General features: G+C 39.6%; 1 protein-coding gene across 2 annotated transcripts in view; it reads right to left on the minus strand.

Annotated features, from left to right (window-relative positions):
* REC114 (REC114 meiotic recombination protein) overlaps window positions 1–18,184 on the minus strand; it is a 90,737-nt gene extending 72,553 nt beyond the window's left edge. For both annotated transcript variants that reach the window (XM_028508082.2, XM_028508081.2), the window contains exon 1: window positions 18,016–18,184. In XM_028508082.2, coding sequence (XP_028363883.1) covers window positions 18,016–18,174 — 159 coding nt within the window. In that variant the 5' untranslated portion in view covers window positions 18,175–18,184. The remainder of the gene's footprint in view (window positions 1–18,015) is intronic.
* Window positions 18,185–23,240: the final 5,056 nt, after the last annotated feature.

The raw sequence follows: 23,240 nt of genomic DNA on the forward strand, positions 1-23,240 counted from the left end.
AGCTACAGCCAGCCTCAGTGAGTCCCCAGACACCATACCTCTCGCTAAGTGTCCCCAGGCCCAGCACTAGCAGCAGCCAGTCTAGATTCACAGCTTGCCTTCACCTGGGAATTGCCAAGCCCAGCACAAGTATCAGCCATCTCAGATTGATAGCTCAGGCAGGGTGGCCGTGGGCAGAACACAGGTAGGGGTTGACCTTGGCCTGCACCACCTGGGAAACTCCAGAGCCTGCACATCCAGTGGATAGCTACAGACCATATCAGAGCATGACCACCCTGCTCTGGCACAGCTGATCCTCCACAGAAGGTGGAGGTGGGTGGTCAGTGGTTAGAGCCAGTCCTTGCACCAGACTGGCCTTGGTAAATCCCTCCTGTTAAGTTGCCAACTGCAATCAAGGCTCAACTACAAGAGGAAGTTGCACTCAGCACACACAAAGGGCACACCTTGAGTACCCAGCTTGGGTAATAGTGAAGGCTATGCCAACTTGGACCCTATGGGACACCGACTAAAGTAGGTCATTCTACCAAGACAGGGAGTCACAGCAGCTGTACCTAATACATACAAACACACGCAGGGAGGCTGCCAAAATGAGGACACAAAGAAACATGGCCCAAATGAAAGAACAGATCAAAACTCCAGAAAAAGAACTAAACAAAATGGAGATAAGCAATCTATCAGATGCAGAGTTCAAAACATTGATTACAAGGATGCTCAAGGAACTTAGTGAGAACCTCAACAACATAAAAAATATCCAGTCGGAAACAAAGGATACACTAATTGAAATAAAAGACAATTTACAGGGAACCAACAGTAGAGTGGATGAAGCCAAGAATCAGATCGATGAGCTGGAACAAAAGGAAGAAAACAACAACAACAGAACAAGAAGAAAAAAGAAATCCAAAAGAATGAAGCTAGTGTAATCATCCACTGGACACTTCAAGTGTTGCATCATAGGGGTGCCAAAAGGAGAAGTCTAAGCAAGAAATTGGAAATCCTTCTGAAAAAAAAATTGTAAGAAAACTTCCCTAATTTGGTGAAGGAAATAGACATTCAAGTCCAGTAAGTGTGGAGAGTCCCAAAAAGATGGATACAAAGAGGTCCACTCCAAGACACGTCATAATTAAAATGCCAAAGGTTAAAGATAAAGTAAGAACCCTAAAGCAGCAAGAGAAAAGCAGTTAGTTACCTCCAGGGGAGTTCCCATAAGACTGGCAGCTGATTCCTCAAAAGAAACTGCAGACAAGAAGGGACTGGCAAGAAATATTCAAAGTCATGAAAAGCAGGGACCTATAGCCAAGATTGCTCTACCCAGGAAAGCTATCATTTAGAATTGAAGGGCAAATAAAGAGCTTCCCAAACAAGAAAAAACTAAAAGAGTTCATCATCACCAAACCATTATTATATGACATGTTAAAGGGACTTATTTAATAAAAAGAAAATCAAAACTATGAATAAAATGGCAATAAATACATATCCACCAACAATTGAATTTAAAAAACAAACTAAGCAAACAAGAACAGAGACAGTATCATGGATACAGAGATCATTTTTTGATGATTGTCAGATGGCAGGGTGGTATATAGGGGGAATGGGTGAAGAGGTGAGGGGATTAAGAAGTACAAATAAGTAGTTATAAAACAGCCACGGGAATATAAGTACAGTATAGGAAAGGGAGTAGTTAAAGAACTTATATGCCTGACCCGTGAACATGAACAATAGTATGGGGATTGTCTGAGGGACTGGCAGGTGCTGAGTAAAGGGGGGCATAGAGAGAAAATTGGGACAACTGTAATGGCATAATCAATAAAATATAATAAAAAAATAAAAATAAAAAATAAAATAAAATAAAATAAATTATGCAGGAGTCCAAAGAAAAGAGACCATATACCAAACATTTAAGTTAGTCAGTTAACATTAACAAAGTACCCATTTTATACTGATCTCTTGTAAATGTTTAGGAAGAAAAAAACAGTAAGGAATGTCCCTGACCTTGAGCGTAATTCATTCATTTGTTCATTCAAAAAATATCTACTGAGCACCTACTAGATGCCCAAGCATTTTTCTATATACATCATTGAACAAAACATTAGCTGCCCTTATGGAGCTAATGTGGGATGGGATGGAGGACAATTAACAATAAATATAATTAGTGGCATACTAAGGGTGGGATGATGGGAGTCATCACCTCTAGTGCAGGCAATATGGGAATGTTTTGCCAAGAATTTATAGACAACCTACTGAATGGGAGAAGATATTTCCATATGATATATCTAATAAGGGGTTGATAATCCAAAATATATAAAGAACATATATAATTCAACATCAACAACATGTATGAACCTTGAGGGCACTATGTTAAGTAAAATAGAAAGAGAAAACCAAATACTAGATAGTCTTACTTATATGTGAAACCTGAGAAACAAGATTCACAGAAACAGAATAGATTGGTGGAGAACAGAGCCCAGGGGAAAGCATAGGGTGTAAAATGGTGAAGGTGGTCAAAAGGGTCCAACTTCTAGTTATAAAATAAATATGTCCCGGGATGTAATGTACAGCATGCTGACAATAATTAACAGGTCAGCATATATATATATTTGAAAGTTGCTAAGATTTCTTCATCCCTTCCTCTACTAAGCCATCTAGAACATCAGTTCTACCTTGGACTGTGAGACCTTGGTCATGCGCGGCAGAGGAACAACATACAAAGATCCTCGGTTCCTGCCACCGTGAAGCATCATATCAGTCCTGTACTTTTATGTGTGGATAATAAACGTTCATCTTATCTAATGTACCACTATTTTACATTTTCTGTCACTCAGAGCTTATCTTAATCCTAATACAAAATATAACCTAGTAACTCTTCCAAAAAAGCAAGCTGCATAAAAGAATAACAACTCTTGATGATAATCCTATGTCTTCATAAGAGAAGCGCAGTGCACAGCAAAATGGGGACTGGCTTGAGAAAGACCTGAGTTTTAGAATCAGCTCTTCCCCGTCTTGTGTAAACTTTTGGCAAGCTACTTAATAGAGTCCAGGCCTTAGCTTCTTGTCTCTAAAATGTTAATAAGGTCTACAGAGTTGTGAATATTAAATGTGAAGTCTATTAAAATGCTTTCTAAATTGTAAAGTGCTATACAGTAGCAGTATTACTTTGTTAATCGTTCCCTCCTCCAGACCCTTTGTTTAGAATTGAGCATGAGGACGGGTTGCAGTATATGCAATACCTGTCATCCCAGAGATTTATTCAGTGGGTGCAGCAGAGGATCCATGAATCTGCATCTTCAACAAGCAGCCCCAGAGACTGTTGAAAGTAGTCTGCCCAATACACTTTGAGAAACACTGCTCTAATGATCAGGGCCTACCTATTCTTGCAACCCTCTGTTTGAAAGACCCAATATTTTAAGATAGTGATAACACAAGTGTTGGGAACCCCCCTGCCTGGTATCAGAAGCTGTTACCCCCGCCTAGGCTAAGGCTAAGGCTAAGGGGACACCCTTGGGACCATAAACCAGCAAGGAGACAAAAGCTTATCTCCCTGGCAGGAGCACTGCTTCTGCTGCTTCATTCATAACTGAACCCCAAAGCTTGGTCGGTTAGCCAATGACAGGTAAGATTCCCCAAGGGGGGAATGACCTAAGACAGGCACGATCATGTGGGAGGCCCCCAAGAAAGGACTTTGGGGGCTACAGCAAAAGGGGGTGATGGACCCTCGCTCCTCAGCTTTGACAGAGCCTGAGTCCTCATAGTCTGGGAGAAAAATCTCCTTATCTCTTGGTTGCCTTAGTTCCCTTGCTCCACCAAAGCCTGAAACAATGACAGGGTGGTGCAGCTCTGTGCTGAAAAGGGTGGGTTCCCTGGGTGATCAGGCCTAAGAAAGAATATGTAAAATCCTGTGAAACCTGCTTTGTTTAGAATGCTCTCAGTTGAATGATAAGGGTCCAAGGAAGACGTAAGTTTGTTCTTTAAAGTTTTACAGCTCTTTGACCCTGACTCAAAATAGACCCTCAGACTTCCTTGTTATCTATTGTTTGATCCTTACTTCCTAGCAATGGGTAATGAGCTTTTACCTGAATTCTTATTCAAAGGAAACCAGTAAAAAGCCTCTCCAGAGGGGGAACAGGGCGCTCTCCCCACCAGGGTGGCCAAGAGGCACGCTCCCCACGTGAGGAGTGGTCCTGCTGTTCCTATTCCCCCACAGGACCTGGTTGTCTCTGTGTATGTTTTTAGCATGTTTTGACGAACATCTGCAGCCGAGATGGATACTGCTGGTCAGTATCCATCCACACACAAGGACAGTTCCAAAGCCTTTCCAGACTTTAGCTAAATGCCAAGTACCCAACAGATAATTTAATAATGCTCTGTAGAACTGATGAACTGAAGTGGAAAAAGACAAAGTGGAACTGAATCAAATGACCCACAGTGGACTTCCATTTCTGGCCAACATAAAGTAAGAGGGACCAAATTTACTCCTCTGCCTGAAACAATGAAAAAAACTGGATAAAGTACAGGAAACGACAGTTTTCAAGATACCTGGTATCAGGTAATAAAGGATACGATTCATGAGAAATAATAGGAAATAAAGGAGGTGAGCTTACCGTTGCCCAGACTACTTCTTGAGAAAGTTTTCAGAGTGAAGTTTTAGGAGAAGAACCCTAGGAAGAATCTGGCAAGGTGTCCCTGAGTTGAAAGGACAGAGTTGTAGGTCTTGGGAGGTCAGTGTGGCTAGAGTGTTCAGTTCAGAATACCAGAGAGGAGAGACCTGCACAGAGAGAGAACTCCTGATAACCACTGTGACTCCTCAAGTCTTCAGCACATATATGCATGAGTAAACTACTGGAGGCTGGGCAAAAAAACCACCTGAAAGCATTTACGGGGCCTTAAGAGCAGGGAGTAGTGCTTGTTATCATTAACCGGAGTGAAAAACCTCATAATTTACAGGGCACTGGTAGAATAATCTTAAGAGTTTTGCCTCAGGAGTGGGAAAAAATTAGCCCTTGGTCAAATGCTGCCCTGGCCCCACCTGACAAAGCTTAAAAGCAAGACTTGAAAAGATCAAACTGTCTCCAGATAGATTATCCCAGAGAAAAGCTCAAGAATATTTCATACAGAAAAATACTGTACACAGCAGAATAAAATTCACAACATCAGATATGCTATCAAAAATTACCAGGCATGTTTGCCTGCATAAAAGAAAGGAAATTTTAACTTCAAAAAGTACAAAGGGCTTATTCTTCATAGAGAATAACACTTTAAATTGAATAAATATGCCTTCATGACTAAAAAAATTACCAGGCATGCGCAGAACTACTATTTTCATATTTGTAAAAATAATTTTGGACTTCCAGTCAAAATGGCAGAGCAGGCAAACACTATCCTCACCACAACAAAATTACAACTAAATTATAGAAGAACCACCACCTTGGAGAACCAGCTGAAATCTAGCTGAACAGAAGTCCTATAACAACAAATATAAACAAGAAGCCACATTGAGACTGAAAGAAGGGGTGGAAAAGTAGAAAGGGTTGGCCCCACGCCCACGTGTGATGGTTAAAAATGGGGAGGGATATCTTGAGTGTAGAGGTTCCCGTTGAGGAGCAAGGGGTCCCAGCCCCAAACTGGGCTCCCCAGCCTGGACCACCAGTACCAGGAAGAGAAGTCCCCATAACTTCTGGCTGTAAAAACCAGCGGGGATTGAGGGTGAGTGAAATGGAGGCTTCTGGAGTCCCAGGAAGTTCCTCTTTAAAGGGACCACACGCAGACTTATGGGGACTCACTCCCTCTGAGCTCCAGTGCTGGGGCAGCAGCTCCAACAGCGTCAGGCACATATGGAAAGGAACTGAATTGTCTGGCTTCAGGGCAAGGATTGAAAGGGTAGATTTCTCTGGAAATAAACTGCTGGCAGGCACCATTGTTCCTTTGTTCACCCCTCCTTCCACAGAGCACACAGGCAGACATGACGGTTCCTTTGCTGAGCCCTTCCCTACCATGCAGATGCAGTTGGGCACCATATCTGAGACTCCATCAAACTTTCCCCACCCTGGAGATTGACTAAGAATCCATCCTACCAAACTCACACACCAGCCCAAACCTCTTTCAAAGGCTGTTCCTCACAAATTGCCAGCCTCAGACTAAGCTGAAGACTTTCCTAAAATCTTTCAAAAGTCCACAAACCCCAAACAAACAGTGGTTAGCCTTGCATACCCTGTACCTCTTGCTAAGCAGGCCCAGCTGGCACTAGTGGCAACTGGTGTAGTTTCACAGCACAGCTTCTCCCAAGTGCTCCCACACCAAGCACAGGCAGCAGATCACTTTGTAGCTCCTACCAGGTAGCCCTGGGCTGGGCAAAGGCAGCAGCTGAACTAGGGCTATACCTGATCCTCTCCCAAGAGGCCCCAGAACCAACACACAAGGTGGCCAGCTTCATTAGGGCACCACCCAACTATCTCCACAAGGACACACCCAGAGGGCAGACTGGGCAGGCACCAGAGACCTTCTACAGCGAATTCCATTCTGTGGAGTCAGACTGGGCACCACAGCTCATCTGCTATAGTCACAACCAATCCCCATAGCCAGTCAGCCTGAGCCAAATCCCACCCACAAGTGTGCCAACAGCAATCAAGTCTCTACTACAACAGGAGGGCACACACAAACCACACAAAAGACACCCCTGGAGCACCAGCCTTAGATGACCAGTCTGTACCACTGGGTCCCACAGGACACTCACTAGATAAGGACAGCCTGCCAAGATTGGGAGAAGTAGTAGATCTATCTAATACATAGACACACACACACATACACAGAGGTACACAAACTGAGGAAACAAAGAAACACATCCAAAATGAAAGAGTAGGACAAAACCCCATAAAAAGAACCAAATAAAATTTTTAGAAGGACACTCAATTAGCTTAAGGAAACAGTAGATGAAATCACTGAGTTAGGAAACATAAAATGGAGATAGAAACCATGGAAAAGAACCAGTCAGAAATAAGAATACACTTATAGGACAGACCATATGGTATTTTTCTTTCACCACTAGGCTTATTTCACTTAGCATACTGCTCTCCAGATCCAGCCATGCTGTCACAAAGGGTAGGAGACAAATACCATATGATCTCACCTATAAGTGGAACCTAATCAACAAAACAAACAAGCAAGCAAAATATAACCAGAGACAGTGAAATTAAGAACAAACTGACAGTAACCAGAGGGTAGGTGGGGGTGAATAATGGGGGGAAAGGGGAGAAGGGTTTTCAGGAACAACTACAAAGGACACATGGACAAAACCAAAGGAAGGTAGGATTAAGGGTGGGAAGTGGGGATGGCTGGGGTCGGGTAGGGCAGTAGTGGGGAGAAAATGGAGGCAACTATACTTGAATGACAATAAAAAATAAAAAAAAGAAAAATGAACAAACGAGGGGAAATTTCATCAATAAAAAGATTAAGTTGTGAAGTACAGTGTGACCATTAAAAATTAATGACAAAAAAGAAATAAGAATACAATAACTAAAATGAAGACTACATTAGATGGAATAAACAACAGATTAGATGAAGCAGAGAATCAAATAAGTGATTTGGAAGACAAGGTAGAGAAAACACCCAATCAGAACAACAAAAAGAAAAAAACAATAAGAACTAAGGACAGTTTGAGGGGTCTCTGGGATAATGTCAAGAGAAACAACATTTGTGTCCTAGCTAGGTGGCTCAGTTGGTTGGAACATAATCCTGTACACCAAAAGGTTTCAGGTTTGATTCCCAGTCAGGGTACATACCTAGGCTATGGGTTCAATCACTGGTTGGGAGGCATATCGGAAGCAATGGATTGATGTTACTCTCTCATGTCAATGTTTTGCCCTCTCTTTCTCTGCCTTGCTCTCTCTCTAATATCAATAAATGTATTCTTGGGTGAGGATTTTTTAAAAAGTAACAACATTTGCTTTATAGGGGTGCCTGCAGGCAAGGAGAAAGAGCAAGGGATTAAAAACCTATTTGAAAATATAATGATGGAAACTTCCTTAACCTGGTACAGGAAATAGACACACAAATTCAGGAAGGACAGAGAGTCCCAAACAAAATGAACCCAAAATGAACCCAGTGATGTGGGTTGTAAAAAAACCCACATCAACACATCATAAATAAAATGCCTACAGTTAAAGACAAAGACAGAATCTTAAAAGCAACAAGAGAAAAACAGTTAGTTTCCTCCAGAGGAGCTCCAATAAGACTGTTGGCTGATTTCTCAAAAGAAACTTTGCAGGCTGGAAGGAATTGGCACAAAATATTCAAAATGATGAAAAGCATGAATCCACTTGAACAATGATTGAAATAAAAATTAAAAAAAAAAAAAAAAGAAAAGCATGAATCCCACCAACCATGATTACTCTACCCAGCAAAGCTATCATTTATAATTAAAGGACAGATAAAGACCTTCCCGGGTAAGAAAAGGTAAAGGAGTTCATCACCACCAAATCAGTATTCCAAGAAATCTTTTTTTTATTGTTCTTCAAGTACAGTTGTCTTCATTTCTCCTCACCATTTCCCCCACCCCACCCTCAGTCGTACCCCCATTTGGCTTTGTCTATGTGTCCTTTAAACATGTTCCTTGATGATCTTTACCCTTTTTTTCCTCCTAAATCTCCCTTCCCCCTCCCCTCTGGGTACTGTCAGTTTGTTCTTTATTTCAATGTCTCTGGTTATATTTTGCTTGCTTGTTTGTTTTGTTGATCATGCTCCACTTATAGGTGAAATCACATGGTATTTGTCCCTCACCACCTGGCTTATTTCACTTAGCATAATGCTATCCAGATCCATCCATGCTGTCACAAAGGGAAAAGGACTTCTTTCAGAAGAAAAAAATTAAAATATAAATAATAAAATGGCAAATACTACATTTCTATCAAAAATTACATTAAATGTAAATGGGTCAGTGCTCCAGAAGACATAGGGTGGCTGAAAGAACACAAGACCCTTACAAATGCTGCCTACAAGAGACTCACTTCAGGTTGAAAGAAACACACAGACTGAAAGTAAAGGGGTGAAAAAGATATTTCACACAAATGGAAATTTTAGTGAGCTGGGTAACAACACTTACATAAGACAAAATAAACTTTAAAACAAAGTCTATTATAACAAAACAAAAAAAGGACATTTCATATACAACAGCCAAGATTTGAAAACAACCTAAGTGCCCATCAATAGACAACTTGATAAAGAAGAAGTGGTACATTATATACTGGAATATGACTTGGCCATAAAAAAGAATGAAATCTTACCACTTGCAACTGCATAAATTGGCCTAGAGGGTATTATGCTCAGTGCAATAAGTCAGACAGAGAAAGACAAATACCATATGATTTCACTTCTATGTGAAATCTAACAACAAAATAAATGAACAAGCAGAAACAAACTCATAGATACAGAGAACATTTTGATGATTGCCACAATAAAGGACATTGGGGGTATAAGTGAAAAACAGAAAGGGACTAAGAAGTACAAGTTAGCAGTTACAAAATAGTCACAGGGATTTAAAGTACAGCATAGGGAATATAGTTAATAATATTGTAATAACTATGTATGGTGTCAGGTGGGTACTAGAATTATCAGGGAGGTCACTTCTCAAGTTGTGTAAAGGTCTAACTACCATACTGTACACTGGGAAATAATATAATATTGAATGTCAACTGTAATTGAAAAAATATAAACATTTTTCATTTTCTAAAAATCTGAAATAATAACTTTGCAGGGTTTAATGAATCTTAAATTATCCTTTAAAAATACTGTTATTTTTATCATTTTACCCTGTGTGTTAACCTCAGGACTCCTCATCCACATAACTGAACTGCTATTCCTCATATGAGATATTAACACTGCTATGGTGTCAGGTGGGAACTAGGCTTATTGGGAGCATCACTTTGTAGTTTATATAAATGTCTAACCCCTTTGCTGTATACCTGAAACTAATATAATATTAAATGTCAACTGTATTTACTTTTTAAATTTGATAATTAGTAAATAATTCTCAGCAAATTATTGAACTACTAAATTTTATATTCTGATAGCTTTTAATGAATGAAAAATTATGGTGATAGTCAATACCTCAACATTTCTTTTTCATGATGTTATTGTTTAAAGTGTATTCTTAATAAATATTTTGACTATCAAAAAAATAATATTATTTCTAAGACAAACAACATAATGGGTAAAAACATAAGCTTTGGGCACAGGAAAACAAGATCTGAATTCTTTTTTCTCACTTATTATTTCTGTGTTCCTGGGTAAGCCACTGAATCTCTCTGTGTTTTAGCTCACTTAACTATAAAGTGGATATAATAATATTTGTTTCAATAAAGATCAGAGCAGAAATAAATAAGAGTGTAAAAGAATGAAACAAAATATCAATCACCAAGAGGTGGTTCTTTGAAAAGACAAAGATTGACAAACTTTTAACCAGACTCATCAAAAGAAAAAGACAGAAGACCCAAATCAAATTAGAAATGAAAGAGGAGATTAACAACTGATACCACAGAAATACAATGGATTTTAAGAAAATACTCTTGAACAACTATATGCCAACAAATTGGACAACCTGGGGGAAATGGACAAATTCCTAGAAACATACAATGTACAAAAACTGAGTCAAAAAGAAGCAGAAAACCCAAAAAGATCAATAACAACAAATAATATTGAGGCAGTAATCAAAAAACTCCCAGCAAACAAGTCCTGTACAGGGTGGCTTCACAGGCAAATCTTACCAAACATTCAAAGAAAAATGATCACCTCTCCTTCTCAAACTAATCCATAAAATTCAAGAGGAAGGAAGACTTTCAAGCTCTTTTTATGAGGCCAGCATTTTCCTAATTCTAAAACCAGATAAAGAAACTACGAAGAAAGAGTATTATAGACCAATACCCCTGATGAACATCGATGCTAAAATCCTCAACAAAATATTAGCAAACCAGATCCAACAATACACTAAAAAGATTAAACACCATGATCAAGTGGGATTTATTCCAGGGAGACATGGTGGTTACAATATGCTCAAATCAATAAATGTGATATACCACACAAACAGAATGAAAGATGAAAATCACATGATCATATCAATAGAAGCAGAAAAAGAATTTGATAAAATTAGCACCCATTTATGATAGAACTCTCAGCAAAGTGGGAATAGAGAAATTATACCTCAATATAATAAAGGCCATATATGAAAAACCTACAGCAAACATGCTCAATGGGCAAAAACTAAAAGCATTTCCCTTAACATCAGGAACAAGACAAGGATGTCTGCTTTTACTACTCTTACTCAACATAGTATTGAAGTCCTAGCCAGCAATGATCAGACAAGAAAAAGAAATACAACACATCCAAATTGGACAGGAGGAAGTAAAAGTATCATTATGTGCAGATGACATGATACTGTATTGTACACAGAAAACATTGAAGGCCACCGAAAAACTACTAGAATAAATGAATTCAGAAAAGTAGCAGGATACAAAATTAATATCCAGAAATAGGTGGCATTCTTATACACCAATAATGAACTCTCAGAAAGAGAAACTAAGAAAACAATCCCATTTACTATTGCAACAGAAAAAGTAAGGTACTTAGGAATAAACTTAACTAAGGAAGTAAAAGATATGTACTCAAAGAAACCACAGGACTTTGAAGAAAGAAATAGAGGAAGATACAAACAACTGGAAGCATATACCATGTTCATGGATTGGAATAATTAACATCATTAAAATTTCCACAGTACCCAAAACAATCTGTAGATTCCATGCAATTCCTATTAAAATACAATGTCATATTTCATAGATCTAGAATATTCCAAAAATTTACATAGAACCAAAAAAGATCCTGAATAGCCTCAGCAATCTTGAGAAAGAAGAACAAAGTTGGAGAGATCACAATACCTGACATCAAGCTATACTACAAGGCCACTGTAATCAAAACAGTCTGGTACTGGCACAAGAACAGGCATATAGATCAATGGAGCAGAAAAAAGAGCCCAGAAATCATTCCATCCCTATGTGGTCAATTAACATCTCAAAGAACACGTAAGAGCATACCATGGAATAAAGACAGCCTCTTCAATAAATGATGTTGGGAAAACTGAACAGGTATGTGCAACAAAATGAAACTAGACACCAACTTACACCATACAGAAGTATAAACTCAAAATGGATAAAAGACTTAAATGCAGGTAGTAAAACATACAAATTTTAGAAGAAAACACAGGCAGCAAAATCTCAGACCTCTCTCAAATAAATATTTTTGCTGATACATCTAGTACAAGGGAAACACAAGAAACAATAAATAAATGGTACTACATCAAACTAAAAAGCTTGTGCACAGAAAAAGAAACTGTCAACAAAATGAAAAGGAAACCCACCATATGGGATAACATATTTACCAATGACACATCTGATAAGGGGTTAACCTCCAAAATGTATAAAGAATCTATACAACTCAATATGAGGAAGACAAACAATCCAATTAAATATGGGACATAGGACCTGAATAGACACTTTTCCAAAGAAGACATATAGATGGCCAACAGACATATGACAAAATGCTATAGTATCTTTACACAATGGAATACTGTGCTGCTATAAAAATATAAGACTCTTATCCTTTGTGACAGCGTGGACGGACCTTGAGATTATTATGCTAAACAAAATAGGCCAGTCAGAGAAAGACAGATACCATATGATCTCACTAGTGTGATGAAGCTAATGAACAAAATAAACTAACGAACAAAATATAACTGGAAGCATGGATACATGGAATACACTGACAAATGTCAGATGGGAGTGAGGTGGGGGTACTGGATAAAAGGTGAATGGATTAGCTAAAGAACATAGATGCATAGCCCATGGACACAGACAACAGTGTGGTAAAGGCCAGGGAAGGGGGAGTGGAGGTGGCAAGCGGGCAAAAATAGAGGACATCCATAACAGTATCAACAATAAATTTTTTTAAATATATAAATAATTCTGAGCAAATATTGGACTATTTTTTTATTCTGATAGCTTTTGATAAATGGAAAAGTATGGTGATAGTCAATATCTCAAAAACATTTTCATAATACTATTTTTTTAATTTTATGTGTATTTTTATCGATTCCAGAGAGAGACAGAGAGGGAGGAAGAGAAGAAGAGAGGAAGGGAGGGAGGGAAAGAAAGACAGACATCGATGTGAGAGAAACATTGATTGGTTGCCTCCCCTACATCCCCCAACTACAGACCAAACTGGCTACCTAAGTGTATGCCCTGACCAGGAACTGAACCCACAACCTTTTGGTGCACAGGATGACACTCCAACCAACTGAGCTACATCAGCCGGGCTCATAATGCTACTTTTAAAGTGTGTTCTCAATAAATATTTTGACAAAATATCAAAAAAAGAAATATTAACACTGCTAAGACAACATAGTGATTAAGAACACAAGCTTTGGAAACAGGAAAAACAGGGTCTGAATTCTTTCTTCTTACTTATTTTTTTTGTGTTCCTGGGTATACCACTAAACTTCTCTGTGTTTTACTTCACTTACTGTAAAATGGGTATAATAATATTTGCTTCATAGGGCCAGTGTTAGAAATATACCAAAGTAAATACTTAATAAATAGGAGCTATCATGTCATAATTATTGCATTACCATCAGAAAAGTTCACCCTTTACAACACTAGCTGTACATTGAAGTCACATGGGAATCTTTAAAAATTATTATGCTTGTACTTGAACTATAATAAAATAATTTTTTTAAAAAGTTCAGAGAAGTTACCTTTCAGTCAAACATTTACTGAGCACCTATCATATGCTAGGAAATATGTAAGCACTAGGAATACAAAGAAAAAAAGGATAGTTAAGAGGACCCAAAATATTTCTTATGTTGAATTCACACTTAAAAGTTAATTTCAAATACAAACTTCATATTCTACTTCTTAATTTCTAAGTAGGGCAATTATTTTAAGTTCCTCTTATAAAAATTAAAGAATGATTTTTTCCCCCTTTGAAAGGAAAACATAAGTTGTCAGGTTCAACCAATTAGGACATGTCTAAGAAATCCTTGGAATCTGGAAAACATGGTGAAACTTAAATTTGAAATCAACCTGCAATTAATATCACCTTTCAAAATTATTCTCAAATCAGTAGAATGAATTATATTTAGACCTAAAATATATAAAATGAATCAATCTGTGATGGTGATAATCTTTTTTAGAAGGACTGGGCTAACAGATGTAAAGAATTAAAATCCAGTTCAAGTTTGTATTTCATTTGCTCATTCCAATTAAATGACAGATGGCTTAAATACAAATCTTATTAATAAAATGTTTGCATGTTCATTATGAAACTGATTGCCTTACCTCATTCATTTTAGTAATTTTTATTAATCTTACTACATAACTGCCCATTTGATTCTAGGGCTTCTAAACTTTTGCCTCTCAAAGTGTGGTCCCAGGACCAACAGCATCCTCTGGAAGCTTGTTAGGACTACAGAATTTTATTCCCCATACCAATCCTACTGAGTCAGAATTTGCATTTAAAACAATTTCCCAAGTGATTTCTATACACATTGAAGTCTGAGTAGCACAGTTCTAAACTGCTGATTTTTTTAGTGTTGGAAAAAGTTTACTTCCTTCCAAGTTGTGATTAATTTACCTCCAGATAGTAACTTTTAATAAGAATAAATGCAATTCAGTCAAATAAATCAAGTCAATATACATATATGTTAGATTCTACATAGAATATTTATGTCTAACACTTCACTTCCCTCTCAAATTGGACTTCAAGTCTTAGAATTCTTGTTGTACTATTCATTTTTTCTCGAGTCAACATCTTTGCCTTAGCATATGACCATTATGATGAAACTCTGTGATTAAGCAACTAAAATACTAGATCAGATTCTCCACATAATTTCAGAAAAAACGAAAAAAACTCAAAATAGGTTCAACCGAAGTTGAACTTGAAAGTTCCCTAGAGGAAAAAAAGATCAGAATGACTCTATCCTCCAAAAGAATATATTTTTATGCTTCACCTAACATATTTTTTACTGAAGGTAGCACATTTTTTAAAAAATAAGAAATTCACATGGAACCTACTGCAATACTTTAGTTGGCTCACCTTTTATTATGACTATTGCACCATAGTCACAGTATACATAAAATAGAGCAATTCTGATTTCCTGCTCCTCCTCCTTTTATTTTTAAATGACAGAACCTAAGCTGAAACTGATCACAGCAGTTAAAATAGTTCTGCACAGATTCAAAGGAAGGTACAAATGTTCACTTTTCAAAAGCACTGCAAAAGCCAACCTCATCTCTTTTTGTTGTAGCCATGGCTTTTTGCCAAATATTTGAAAACTGTGGAAAAATGCTGTTCTGTATAAGCAATTATGAAGAGCTTTACATAAAGAAGGAGAAAATGTAATACAATCAACTCCTTTGAATGGTCAAATGCCCATGGCCTCTGGGTTGCAGGACAAGAATCTAAGAGTTACTGGCTACATCTGAGCCAATGGACTCAACCCTTAGGAGAATGGGTTTAGTAGAAGGTTTTAAGAAAAGGTTCTCAAGGAATCTGTTGGGCAGTCTCAAAAATTAAACATGTTCTCAAACATCCCCAGTTTTTAAAAAAATAATATCCTATTATAGCCCTGGTTTGTGTGGCTAAGTGGACTGAGTGCCAGCCTGTGAAGCAAAGGATCACCAGTTCGATTCCCAGTCAGGGTACGTGCCTGGGTTGTGAGCCAGGTCCCCATTAGGGGGTGCACGAGAGGCAACCACACATTGATGTTTCTTTCCCTCTCTCCCTTCCTTCCTTTTTCCCTCTCTCCCCCCTCTCTAAAAATAAATAAATAAAATCTTTTTAAGAAGATCCTATTATAGATCAGTTATCCTTAAATTTAACTCTTTATTCACTTCATTTTGCTTTTACAGCTTATATAATTTCTCAGGATACAGCATCCCACAAGAGTAACAACTAGGTATTTAATGTCCTTTTTATGGTCCTAGCCATATTGATTTTCAAGCTTTAAGTAGTGCCCCTAGCTCTAATATTCTAGAATTTGGTGAACAATTCATTAAGCCATCTCTCTACTCACATTCACAGCAAGGTCTCTCAGAACTATGCGCATTGGCTCCACTGCCTCACCTACCAGTCACTTTTCAGCCCACCCTTATCTGGCTTCCACTCTGTTCACTCTATTAAATCTCTCTTGGTAAAGACCATAAGTACCTTTATGTTGGGAAATCCAATAAACAAGCCACAGCCATCATTTTCCCTTACGTTGCAGCATCACTCAACAATGTTAATTATTCTCTCCCTGTTGAAATAACTTTCTATAGCTTTGATGGAGCTGCAGTCTCCTAGGTGCCTCCCAACTCTATCCCTTGTCAATCTTTAGGGACTGTTTCCCTTCTACCTAACCTACAAATGCTTCCTTGGGGCTTGGTCTTGGAATCTTAGACAATCTCATGACTATAACCATCCCTTTCATGCTGATGACACACTTTCATGCTGACAATACATTTACTGGTCTGGTTTCCAGACCAGGTCCTCCCGCTGAGTCTAGACCAGTACACCCAACTACCTATTCAATATCTCCACCTGGATGCTTCATAAACATATTTAAAGTCAATACATCCAAAACTGAAATCTTAGGTTTTTCCTTCATTGTTCACCCTCCAATGTTTCTCATCCTGAAACATCTACCTAGTTGCTCCTGCTAAAAACTCAGAAATTCTTTACTCTCATCACTAGAAACCAATCAATCTCCAAGTTCCATCCTTTGGACCTCCAAAAGACAGCTTCAGTATGCTCAGTTTCCCACCTCTACTGCCATCCTCCCCTCTCACCTCCACCTTCCAGTCTATCATTATTGCCTCTTACGTACCACACTGCAATAGCATTCTAAGTGATCTTCCTGAATTTACTCATATTCCCATCCAATTTAGTCTCCATACTGCAGCCAGAACGATCTTCCAAAGATGAAAAATGTTCCTACTTAAAACCTTCAGTGGCTTCCTATTGGTTTTAGGATAATGTTCATAAGCCACCTGCCTACCTCTCCAGACAACCTCATCTCATGCTCTCATTTCCCAACTTCTCCATTAGCACCAGCTCTACTCTTTTTCTCTGCACATTCACTACATGTACTGAGGTTTCTCCAGGTTCAGGGTCTTGCATATGTTGTGTCCTCTTCCTGGAATAATTGTTTTACTTTTCTACCCACTGCTGCCCAAATCATACCACTGTACACACACACATGCATAATCCAAAGCCGCCGGGTCTACACGCAATAGTCAATCTAGACCAAAAGAAACTGACTGCCTAGCAATACAAATGCTGAAAGATAATACCGGGACAAAAATAATAACAGCAAACCCTTATATAGCTTTATATGAGGCACTGTTTTAGGTGATTCATATATTAACATACTCAATACTCACAACAATCTGATGAAGCAGGTACTATTATAATCTCTAAGATAAAGTATTTAAGGTACAGAGATGATAAATAACTTCAACAAGGTCACAGATATTCAGTGGCAAAGCTAGGATTCAAACTGAGTCCTTCTGTGTGAATGCTTGGCTGCCGGTAAGTTGATTATAAACTATTCAACCCTCCCTTCCACATATGGGATGTGGAACTGGTTTACATAACCATACAGTTAATGGACAAAAACATACATGAGGGTAGAGATCATTTCTATCTCGTCCACTGATGAATCCCCAACCTCTTGAATAATATCTAACGTATAACTGATGCTCAAAAACATCTATTGAATATATGAATGTTATTTGAGAACCTATTGGGTTCCAATCATGTCTCACAATATATCTGACCATTCTGTTTGTTAGCTGTCTGCTAGCCACTCCTGCAGTCCCTAGGCGTCCCCTCCTCCTGTCCGCGTGCCGTTCGGGGAGCGGCCACCTGTAGGGCAGCAGGCTGCAGTCTTCTCTCCCTCCCAGATGAGGTGAGGGCCTCGCGGCCTTTCCTGCCCTCAGGCCTCACCTTCCATGTAGGGGAAGAGGCCATCCCAGCGTCCAGCCCAGGCGCAGGAGGCTCTCCCGCACCCAAGAGTACGAAACGGCCGTACCGCTGCAGTGGCCACTGTGCTGCGTCTCCATGGGGAAGCCCGAGGCCTGCCCCCTTTTTTCCCGCCTCCGCCATGTCTGGCTTCCTGGCGCAAGCAGCCGGCGGGGCCTGCCAATCCCGCAGCTGATCAATCAGGAAGCGCGGCAACCCCAGACACGCCCTTCCCTCGAGTGCAAGCCAATGGGAAGGCCCCAAAGACTCCAGCAGGGGGCTCAGTGGCTGTGGGTGTCGCTCTGGCGTTTGGGCGCCTCGTCGTCTTCGCGGACAAAGTGGATGTGGACGAAGTGGATGTGGTGACTTCCTGCTTGAAGTGGGGCTGTGCCGCCCGTCAGTGGTAGTTGGTCTGGCCTCTGCAGCGTTCAGGCCTCACCTTCCCTCAGCCAGCCCAAGTCGCCATCCGGCGCTCTGATGGAGACATTTCCGAAAACTGGCCGTTTTCCTGTAACTCGCACGCGTGGTGGCGTTCCCAGGCTGCCAGGGCAAGGGTGTTCTCCTTGCGCAAGGCAGCCTGTCAGACAACTACGTCCCTGCCCACCTCTAACCCACCACAACACAGCCCAGTTAGGATAATTTCCTCATCACCCTGCAGCCCCCAACATATACTGCCTTCAGACCAACCAGTTCTCTCCTAAAGAACTTTGGATGGGATGCTGCCGTCAATAAAACGTGTGCCTCAAACAGCAGGTAACACTAAAGGACAGGTCTGGGAGATTTGTAGTCGACAAAGCACTTCTACATTTGTTATTTCATTTGTCCTCCCAATAACCTGGTGATGAATTAAAGAAGCAAAACGGAAGCTGTTTCCCCCCGTTGAATGGATGGAGGTGAAATAAGGTCCTGAGAGTAGAAGCAATTTGTCCAAGGTTGCACGGACAGAGTAGAAGTGTGGACTCCACAATCTATGTGCCCAACCCACTTGCAAAAAATGTAGGTATTCGTCCAGTCAAATTGGAAGCAATGCATACAGAAAGTGGGGCTATTATTAACCATACTCATAAACTTATAATGCTAACATTTTTTAAAACTATGCATGGCAAAGGGTATTAAAAGCATAGACAATGGTTGAAGAGGTGGTAAGTTATTCATGCTGCACTGATTAAATATCTGCAGTGTGTAGCTACTCTAGTGCTCATACTGGTTACAAAAATGGGTAAGGCATGCACCTAGCCTTCTAGGACCTCAGGATCTAATAAGGAAGACAGAGGGAGACTCATGATACCTGACAGTGCCATGTGAAAGGTATAAACCTCGTGCTTAAAGGGTTCAAATGAAATAAACATTTCAATCCTAACTTGAAGGGTGAGAAAAAGTTTCCCAAGGGAATCTGGAAAACACTGGTATTCCATATGGAGAGCAAGAGGAAGAGCAAAAGTTGCAGAGAAGGTGAGGCTTGGGGGGAATGAGGCCACAAAGGTGAATTGGGCAGAAGAGCACTGAACAGCAGCTAAGAAGAGTGAATTTTACTTGGTAGGTGATGAGGAACATGGAAATTCACATGAGGCAGTGGCAATATCATAATGGTATCCATTATGGATAATCTTTCAGGGTCATTTAGAATAAAATGCATCCAAAGCAAGTGATATTTGTTGCTTTTCTTTCCATTAGTCTTGTAGAGCTTGAAGAGGTCAGATTTCAGAAACTGCTTCTGAAGGTCCTTAAATGACACAGCAGTACTGCATTTAATATAGTAGTAAATGGTCAGAAACTTGGTTTCAATCCCAGTTCCACCACTTGCCAACTGTGTGACCTTGGGGAAATCACTTAACCTCTCTGTAAAATAGGGTTAGTAAACACCTATTTTACAGGGTCATAGGGAGGATAAAATAGATCATATGTAGGGAAATACTTGGCAAATTACAAAGCAGAAACACATATTGGCACTTGCTTTTTGCAGGGATAAAATGACTTTCCACAGCTCCCTAAGGGCGGGAGAATGGGAATGGGAGTCTGACATTTGGTCTGAGAGGCACTCACCTTCCAGGTCCAGGGCTGCAGATGCTGTCAGACACCCTTCACGGGAGCAGATGGTGCTCACAGTTGGGACGCTGTCAGTGCCCAAGGACACTCAGAGCCCTGCTGGGTTCCCACCTGCAAGCTCCCTTCTAGACAATGCACCTGTGCTCAAGCTTCTGGGGTAACCAGCGTCTGCCAAAAACAGATCCTGGCTGCAAAGGGAGATTGAAAGCTACAGTTATAACAGAGGCCCTTGTAAAAACTTATGATATTAACAAATGTGACTTGAGCATTCAAGAGGTCCCAGATGCTGTACTAGGTGCTGGGGATACAGTAGAGAAAAACATATGTGGCTTCTGACTTCCTGAAGCTTACAAGCTAGTGGGAATGCAGAACATGGAGCAAATTACTCCTTATTTTTAATGGAAATTGTGGTTTTTTTAAGACAAATCTGTGGTATTTATTAGTGTATAATTTTATATAATAAAAAGCACGGATCTTACGTGTTCAATTAGATAAGATTTGACAACTATGTATACTTACGTAACCACCAACTAAACAAGATATAGAACATTTTCAAAAGCTCCAAATTCCCTTAGGAGTTCCTTCTTCCAGTCAGTCTCCAACTCCCAAGGGCAACCACTGATCTGATTTTTATCACTATAGCATGGCTTTTCTGTTCCTGTACTTAATATGTACAAAACAAGACAAAATGTACTCTTTGTACCTGTTTCCTTTGCTTAGTGTAATTGTCTTTCAGCATCATCCATGTTGTTGTGTGCGTCAATAGTTCATTCCTTTTTACTCTAAATAACATTCTATTGTAAGATATCACAAGTTGTTCATTCTTCACCTGTTGATGGACATTTGGGTTGTTTGTTTGTTTGTTTGTTTTTAAGCTGTTATGAACATTTTTGTACCAGTCTTTTTTGTAGATATGTGCTGGATTCTAAAGATATATATATATATCTAGATATATATATATCTCCCTATAAAAAAACTGCCAAAGAGTTTTCATAGTGGTTGTACCATTTTGTACTCCTACCAGAAAAACATGAGAATTCCAGTTGTTCCCACTGACATTTGCATTATGAAGTCCTTTTAGTTTTAGCAACTCTAGTGAATATATAGTAGTATCTCATTAATTTTCATTTCCCTGATGATGAATAATGCTGAGCCCCATTTCAAATGACTTACTGCCCATTTGTATATCTTATTCTTTGAAGTGTCTGTTCAAATCTTTTGTCAATTATTGATTTGTAGGAGTTCTTTACATATTCTGGATACAAGTCTTTGGTGAGATTTTTGTATTGAAAGTATTGTTTCCTATTCTATAACATACCCTTTCATTTTCTTATTACTGTTGTTCAAAAATAAGTATTTCATTCTCAGTGAAGTGCAATTTATTAATTTTTCAGGTGCTTTTTATTAGTGCTTTCTGTGTCCTGCCTAAGAAATTTTTGCCTACCCTACGGTCATATACATAATTCCCCTCTATTTTCTCCTAGATACTTTATAGTTCTAACTTTTACATCTAGGCATATGCTCTTTCTTGCATTAAATTATTTGTGTAAAATGAAGTAGGAATTAAGGTCCATTTCCCCCATATGGTTATAGAATTAACATTACACAGGAACAACTCTCAAACAATGACTGATGGAAATTGGCATATAAATACCTCAATTTCCTCACTCCTCAGGTGCGATAACTCCAAGATTTGTATACTCTATTTCCCAGAGTTCACACATGGGTTCAAGCTCCAGTAACTTGCTTGGTAAGAACTATTTTTATGGATAACGTTCCTTCCCTCTCTCCCTCCCCTATCAGTGTCTCTTGGGATCACCTTTCAAATAAATTCTTTGCGCTTGAAACTTTTTGTCCTGGGGTTAGGTTCTGAGTAACCCAAACCAAGACAGTGACAAACAGGCAGGTAATTAGCTATAATATAGTTACATGCAAGAAGATGGTACAAAAAGCATTAAGAGGTAGAGAAGTCTCTCTCACATCCAAAGCAGGCTCTCAAATTCCTTGCTCACAAGCTGCACTAGGATAATAGAATTTGTGGTCAGGACTAATGAATGACAGTGACTGAGTTAACACATCTCCCTCTGAAGCACAGGTGGCAAACACAAGGCCCATGGGCCAAATCCAGCCCTCCACCTTGTTTTATCCGGCCCAGCACCTTATTTCTACCTGGTGGTAGCACTGAGCTCCTTGCTTCTAGTTAAGGGTAGTTACCTTTATACAGTCCTAAAATTACATTTGGCCCTTTGAAGGCAACTGCAAGGCTGATGTGGCCCCCAGTGAAAATGAGTTTGACATCCCTGTTCTAAGGAGGCTGTTACCAGTTTAAAAAAAAAAACAGTCCCTGGAGTTAAAAAAAAATGATCATTTACTTTACAGAACATCTTTTATTCCCAAATCCTCTTACTGTGTAACTCCATTTTTCAGGAAGCTTAAATGACAGAGAGATGCTGGCTGCTTGAGTAGTCAGCATCACTGTTGGAGGCAGGCTGCAGGACTGGTTTTGGAATCCTAGCACATCCCTTTCAAAGCTGACCAGGGACCCCATACATCCCCCTCTCCCTAGGATATTGAGTAAGCAAAGAAAGTGATGGTTTCAGTTTCCGTGGGTCTCCTAGATGACAGAGAAATATGCACCCTTACCCTGCTTTTCATATTCTTTAGCTGCAGTTCTAGGGACCACACAGAGTGACTGACAACTTCAGGGCACTGTTTATGGCTGTGGGGTTTCCCAGAAAATGCCCTGTTTGCAACAGTCAAATCAGATGAGGCATCTCTGTCATGTCAGACCAGGGGATGCTGTGTCAGAACAGGATGTTTCCATGGAACTCTATGCTCACGGCTAGAAATTATTTTCCAGCTTCTACTCTGCATCTCCATTTCAGGTCATTGAAAGGCTTTCCATGTGGCTGGGCACAGACAATCTCACCTGTCCACAGGCTGCTGATTATTGACACATGAAGAAAGATTAGCTCTGATTCTTTCCATTTATGGAAAGCATACAGGATAGCCCTGAATGGTGTGGTTCGGTGGGTTGGGCATCATCCCAGAAACCAAAAGGTCACTCACTGGTCAGGGCACATGCCTGGGTTGCAGGCCAGGTCCCCACTTGGGGGCATGCAAGAGGCAAGTGATTGATGCTTCTTCTGCACATTGATGTTTCT

The sequence above is a fragment of the Phyllostomus discolor genome, chromosome 1, assembly GCF_004126475.2.
Source record: "Phyllostomus discolor isolate MPI-MPIP mPhyDis1 chromosome 1, mPhyDis1.pri.v3, whole genome shotgun sequence".
NCBI classification, from domain to species: Eukaryota; Metazoa; Chordata; class Mammalia; order Chiroptera; family Phyllostomidae; genus Phyllostomus; species Phyllostomus discolor.